Source organism: Aricia agestis, chromosome 5, assembly GCF_905147365.1.
Source record: "Aricia agestis chromosome 5, ilAriAges1.1, whole genome shotgun sequence".
Taxonomy (NCBI): Eukaryota; Metazoa; Arthropoda; class Insecta; order Lepidoptera; family Lycaenidae; genus Aricia; species Aricia agestis.
The window spans coordinates 13,869,237-13,876,652 of NC_056410.1; the positions used below are offsets into that span (position 1 = coordinate 13,869,237).

The window sequence follows — 7,416 nt, forward strand, 5'->3', positions numbered from 1 at the left end:
TTTTGAAATAATAGAACACCTGATTTTAAAGAAAAGCAGGTAGTTAAAAAAAAACTAGGCCTTTGCATCTGTAGTGGAGTGGATGATTTATACAGTATTTTCAGAGCGCTGTAACCACTCCTCAAATACTGTAGTGCCTGGGACAAGATTTAAATGTCCGTATGGTTGCCCAAGCACATACGACATTCTCGCAACATAGTCGGCCTAGTCCAGAGAAAAGAACTAGTCAATAAATCTGGGACCGACTATGTACAACCTGTACATAGTTGGTCCCAGACGTATTGACTAGTTCTTCCTCCTCATGATGTATTCCTTCACCGTACGAAGTTTTTAAAGCAACTTTAATAGATATTGTGTTTTTGTGTTCTGTCCAATGACTAGTACTGTCCAAACTGTTCATTTCACCCTATAACAAAAGAATTTGCTAAAATTGGTCAAAATTTTTTATCTTTAAGTTTTTACGTATAAATGCGTATATATCTTGTACCAAAAATACCAATAAGAGTTACTAGTACCTTGTTTAAGCCGGATGTTTTCTTAAAGCCTAATAGGATATTTTAATTGAATGACAGCAAGCTCTTAGCTTCCCAAAAGTTTTTTTTATTTGACACATATTTAAGTATTTATAATTAGACAAAATTAATTATTATAAGTAAGATGTAATTGATGTTTTGATAATATTGTTATAAGAACAGAGTAAATTAAATTTTGATATTTTTATTGAAGTAAGATAATGATAATACCAAAAAATGCTTAATAAATGTAAGTAATGATTAAATCTATGAGAATAATCATTATTTGAAAACTTGTCACTTACCACAGACCTTGCTTACTCAGGATTTGCTAACTTATTTTATTATTTCATCATAATTGGTAGTCTTCTATTAGGACCAAAATTTAATGAAAATTATTTTTTAATTTGGGTTGTTTTATTTGAAATTATGTTTATTCTGCTCTTGTGATTAACAATATGAATACAATATTATGTAATTAACTAAATTAGCTGTAGCGAGGTAAATCGTATAAGAGCATTTAACATAATATTATAGTTTTATAATGTAGGTAGATGATACCATTATTTTTAATATGACGCAGTGTTATAAATAAATTGTCGAAAAATTGTGCTGTTTACTTTAATAGCAAAGGCGTTCTAATCATATTTCGTGTTTTGTATGTTGTAAGAGATATTATAATTTGTAGTAATTTTTGACAATAAATAATTACATGACAATGTTGTTAGTATTTAATTACGTAGATTTCACAATATCTATAGGCCGCGCAAACTTTAATATCGTTTGTTCCAATAACGACTCCTCTGGTAAGTGGTAGTGACCAGACGGGTAAACGCTACTGGTAGACACTGGTCCACCAGTAGCGCTTACCTGTGTGCAGCCGGACACTGCTTCCTTCAATTTTTGCCTCTTAGGTTGGGTTGCACCAACTAACCTTAACTATAAAGTTGGGTTGCACCAACTAACTTTAACTATAACTGTAACTTTAACTACAGTCAGTGCAAAATGTCAAATCTCTAGTTAAAGTTAAATATGGCGTCCTTGGACGCCAATATAACCTCCGCTCATACGTATATCTAAATTTTTCGTGAACTATGTTTTACAGTGTTATATTTTTCCTGTCGATTTTAACGGATAATTAAATTTTTTATACCCTCAATACCCTCACCCTTAAAATTTAAACCAACATTATCTGATGCAGCGTTCTAGAAACGTCATCTAGTGCTCAGTATATGAAACTTTTCAAAATTCGTAACTAAAGCTGTATCGTTTTCTTAAATTCGGTAAAAGTACTGTAGTTTTATGTATTGCAGATATAAACATATTATTTGTTTAAATTTGAAATTATTAAGCTTCTTGAAAACAATTTTTGAAGTGAAAACTTCTTTAGCGGCGTTGAGCACTTTTGTGGGATGGGTAAAAACTTTGAAACTCGCGTCAGATACTCGTGCTGATCGAAAAACCGTAAGACGGTTGGAGAGTAGTGTTGTAACATCGAAATCGATTAATCGAACAATCGATTGTTTTTTTCGATTGTTGATATTTTTTTAATCGATTGTAAGGGTTTCGATTAATTAAAAAAATCGATTTTTAAAAAATCGATTTTCATAAAAAATGGATTAAAAAAATTGTAAGGGTTTCGATTGATTAAAAAAATCGATTTTTAAAAAATCGATTTTCATAAAAAATGGGTTAAAAATTTAATCGATTGTAAGGGTTTCGATTAATTAAAAAAATCGATTTTTTAAAAATCAATTTTCATAAAAAATGGGCACAACGCTAATAATCAAGTTTTCACTCCTGCCGGCAATCCCAGAGTGCAACCCGTCTTTTTTTTTCAAGTTAAATAATCACTTTCTGTAAAGTCTCGTCTTTTGAGCACTAGATGGCGCTTTTAGAACTTGCTCCGGTTGGAGTTAAAGCTAAAGGACGCCATTTTTAACTATAACCATAACTTTAACCACGCCTCTGGTGCAACCCAACCTTAAAGATCAAAAACGACCAAAGGCTGGTTGCGGCTCGGCCCGCGACACCAACAAAAACGTTATTGTGGCCCGTATAAGGGGCATATTAGATTATCATTTATAGGATCATAATATTATATATGATCCAATATAAATCAAGGAAGAAATGAATCATATACCTATGTCTATATTACATTATCCAATGTAAATGACTCAATGATCCAATATAAATGATAATCTAATATGCCCCTAAGAAAAAGGTTCAGTACCACTGATAGAGTTTAAGGTATCCATAATCCATACACAGAGTGACCGACACAGAACAGATATTACTCACGGCGGTGACCAACGAGGCCTCCCTCGAAACCTCGAAGGCCAATGGATTACTATTTAAAAGGTATTCAGAATAAAAACTTTAAATAAGTAGCTAATAGGCGGCTTCACACAGAGCGAGCAGCCTCGCGAGGCGCCTCCCTCTGTGTGCCTAATTCCTATTTGCGAATTTAATGCCTGTTTTCAACAAACAATAATATGCAAATACAGTTTTGGGATATAAGGTCAGTGATGGAGCTGGCAGATACCTGATGAGGACAATCGTATTAAATACGTTTATTTCAGTAATCGACTTCTTGCTTAATTCTTAAATAATATAAGTATTATGTTAAGTTTTTGTATGGTTACTTTAAGTTCTGAGAGGCATATTCTAGTATACTTTTTGTCGAGGAAAGTATAAGGTTCCTGGTTCCTGCTGTCCTGCGTAATAATTGAATTTCTGCGCGAGTAAAGTTATAGTCATCATCTAATCCTAGTAGGAAGAAAGTGAATTCTTAAAAATAATAAGAAACAATAATTATTGTTTCTTTACAGTAACATAAAATTGAATTACAGTATTGCAATTGGCCAAAGCAGGGTAAGGTCAGGTAATCAGGTTACTTGAAGAAAGAAGTAGACTTTGTTATAGATCATTATATTATTATGAAATATTACAATCAAGTAATAATAAATATTACAAGTTATATCTATTACTTAAGTATTGTAAGTTATCCACGTTCGCATATAATATCCACGATACTGGCTTCCATTAACTGTGGATCTACACATCTAAGTTGAGCAGAAGCTAGGGCATCTTCGAGTAACGCGTTTAAAAGTCTCTCGTCATTGCCCATGCACGACAGTCTCTGCTGAAGAAAATGCACATCAACTTGCAGTTGTTGTAAGCCATGGCGACTAAAAGTGCGTAATCTGACGCACTCCACTAAGGCTTTTAGAGCTACCTTCAAAGCGCCATTAGATAGGGCGGCTCGATCGGCACAGGCGGGGCTGAAAACTTCAATTCTTTCGGAAAATATTCTGTTTAATGGTGAAAATGACGATGGAGCTCTTGACCATATTGTGCGGCGACTTGAGTCGCTCGAGGGTTTCATGCTCGTTGGGAATAATTGAGCTGCAGCACTATCAGCACTAGCAAGAGTTTCCACCACTCTCCTACAAACGGCTCGCGGCCCTCGAGGCTCGGGAGCTCGAAGCCAGTCTCTGGCTAGCACTGAAACGCGTAGCATCTGAGCAGCAGTTTGACCTATATAGACAACTTCGGAATCTAACGCACATTGGGCAGCTGTTGACAGATGAATGATAACTGAATTAGTGTCTTTATTTTCTAATTTGAATCCTGGAACTGCTTCCTCTAACAGCTTCACTAGATGATTATGCAAAGTAGTTACTCCATTTTCTTGGGTTTCTAAACATAGCTTTGCTAAGACTAGTAACAATTCAAATGGAATATTATTTGATGGTTGCAAACAAGACATACTTTTTACCATGGTAGACAAATTCACCATAGTTTCAGAAATCACAGTCCAACAAGCATCAGCCACTGCTTTGGCACACCATGTTTTTAGCCCAAAAGATAAGTTTGTCTGCAAAAATGCCATAAAATCTAGCAATGAAGCTTGAACTTTCTGCATCAAATACACTTGTAAAGAATTTAAAATGTCCTTTAGGTCTGCATTTTCCGTGCCCTTGCTGGCTAATGTCTGTCTTACTCTCATGAGATTTTCTTTAAATTGTGTGTGAATTGTGAGTTGCAAAACCATTGCTTTGTGTTTGATACATTTTATGACTATTTCTTGCGCATTTACACATACTGTGTCAGTGGAAATAATTTCTGACATTGCTTGTAATTTTCTAAAGAATTTGTCCAAGCCACGAATTAATAAATCCGTCCCAATGTTTTCTGGCCTTTTAACAACATCTTCAAAGAGGCAAAAAACTTGAGACATAACTTTGTTCGCAAATTCTGGAAGGTTGGCATTTTCTTGATCTTGAAACATTTCATCATAGCATGAAATTACTATTCCTAGATCAGCAAGTAAAGTGTCATTGCATTTTTCTACCCATTCTAATATATCCATATCATCCACACAATCACTTAATTTTTTCAAATGTTGATCTAGACGACTCCCAGCACAATGTAAAAATATGTCCTGTAGTGATGAATCAGTTTCTTGCAATTGTCGTAGTAGACTTACACTCTCAGCTAATTCAGAGGCGGATGTTTCAGGTGTCAATAATCTTTCTCTTAAAGTCTTTTTCAACTCGCCTATAATTTCTAGGCATTCAACTTGTATACTTTTGAAAGATGGTTGGCTGCCATACTTTTGGAGCACTCTTTGTGCATGTGTATAATCATGAACAGCATCAGCATAGCGGCCAGCTTCAATTGACTTGTTTAATTGAGTAGGTAATAAAAACAAAAACTGTAATTTATCTAGCAGCTGTCTTGTATTGCATAATCTGTTCACTGAGTTACCACTGTCTTTAAGATTTTCAGATATTTGAGAGCTAAATGTTGTTATGTTATTGATGTTCTCACTCAATTTGTTCATTTCTTCTTGCATTACCTGAAAATCTGACCTCATTTTTCGAACTGTTTCTGTAGCTGATATAAACTTATTATAATTCTCATAAACTAATGTTTGCATTTCAGATTGAAGAAACTGACTTTGTGTAATTACCTCAGCTTCTTTATCCATTACTTGCTTGAGAGTAGCACATTTCATCAAGCATTCTAAATACTTCTCTGAATTGAAATTATTTCCATCTATATTGAGAGGGTTTTCATTAGCGGATTCAGTCATTTTTATTTATTTGATCTACCAATTTCAATAAAATTGCAAAATTCAATTGCCTCTAAGATTTTTTGCTCTAAATAAAAAATCAAAATAACGATAGCTATTAATATTTAATTAAATAGAAATTTTAAAAGCCGTTCTACACGATCAATTCCATCCACCAACAGAGCCCAGAGGTCACCTGTGTAGACCTTTGTTTTTTTTTTTTGGTTGACTAATGCGCTTATTCCACTTATAAGGACTTCCTAGCTAGGCTAGGAAGTCCTAGCTAGGATCCTAAAAAATGTAGTCAAGTGGAATAACATTTAGAAAGCTAGGATCCTAGCTAGGATAAGTGGAATAAGCGCTTAACCAAATATAGTGTAGACTGTTGGCGCTCAGTCGCATAGCGCTAGCAACTGAAAATAGCGGCGGCGCGGCGCGCAATGAACGCGAAATCTTGACTGAATTTTTAGAAATGTATAGAATTTGCCTACGCTATGGGATATTGGTTCCGATCTATATAAAGATCGGGACAAAAAGAGTCAAGCGTGGCAGTTGCTTGTCGAAAAATTAAAAGAAATGGCGTTTTTCTTTCTTTTAATCACCGCTTCATCCACAACACATCTTTGAAAATAAACACATAAAAAAAAACACAACCGTCTTTTTTACGTTTTTTTATTCATCACATATAGCTATACCGTATACAAGCCAGTGTTATTCCAGTCTTTTGAGGTTTAGATAGTGGTCCCATTGTTTTTCTTTTTCACAAGACTGACGAGTAAAATTTACGTAAGATAGCAAAAATATAGAGATTCAATTTTGTTGCCCAACCCAAAACCAACCAAGGTGACCTCTGTTGGTGGTTGGAACCACAGATTACTAGTATATATTTGTAGAGTTGGAACCGATCGTGTAGAACGGCTCTAACAATTATTTTTTTCATGTCAATATGTCACTTGTCAAAATCATTTTTTTAATATGGCGCTATGGCTATTAAATATTCTTTCACCCGTTGCCAGTGTCAAGTAAAAGGCGGGAAAATGAAATTCTTAAATAGCGTTTTCGGCATAACTGCCCCGGGGCAGGGTCAAGACACGATGGGCCGACAGGATATTCCGTAAACATACGAAATTTAAATTAAGATCATGAACTACGTATTGCATAGTACTAGTGCGATACGTAGTTTATGTTCTTAATTTATAATTAACTAGCTGTTGCCCGCGACTTCGTAGCGCGTGGACTTCAGTTCATAGCGCGCGATGTCAACAAAATTGGTGTCAAAAGCTTTTATAAAAAAACCCTGGTACCCCTTAAATTAAAACAGCTGTGCAGTGTGCACATAATATTATTCCATTTTTTTAAATTAAACTTTATATTTCATGCCAAATTTTAAAGCTTTTTAGCAAAGAATTCTATTTAATAAATAGAAGTCTTTGCTTTTTAGCCCCCCTATTACACAACTTTACCCATATACTATTTATCAAGTTACGTCACTGCATAGATAAAGTACTGATATATATTTTAATAACATAAAAAAGAAATAACAATCGAAAAAAATCTAAACTCAATTGTAAGATGATACCACCTCTTATAGAAAGACGTTTGAGCAAGCGTCAGTGCGATGTAGGAGTCGCACGGCGCCATCTATTATGAATTTTTGGAACTTAATTTGAACAAATTTACGTTCACCCCATTTTCACCCCCTTACAACCCTTTTTTCCAGTAAAATGCTATATTCTGCACTACTTATGTATATGGACCGCACAGATCACAATACGTATTCTGCTTCTGCTATTGTTAAGAAGAGAGAGAGAGATTTAAGAAAGA

General features: G+C 34.6%; 1 protein-coding gene across 1 annotated transcript; it reads right to left on the minus strand.

Moving 5' to 3' along the window:
- Positions 1 to 3,490: 3,490 nt before the first annotated feature.
- Positions 3,491 to 5,706, minus strand: LOC121727155 (vacuolar protein sorting-associated protein 51 homolog). Its single transcript, XM_042114833.1, has one exon. The coding sequence runs from the start codon at positions 5,611 to 5,613 to the stop codon at positions 3,517 to 3,519; it is 2,097 nt and encodes a 698-aa protein (XP_041970767.1). The 5' UTR covers positions 5,614 to 5,706; the 3' UTR covers positions 3,491 to 3,516.
- Positions 5,707 to 7,416: the final 1,710 nt, after the last annotated feature.

Coding starts and splice junctions, on each gene's coding strand:
- LOC121727155 (XM_042114833.1), bottom strand. CDS start 5,613: ATGACTGAATCCGCTAATGAAAACCCTCTCAATATAGATGGAAATAAT.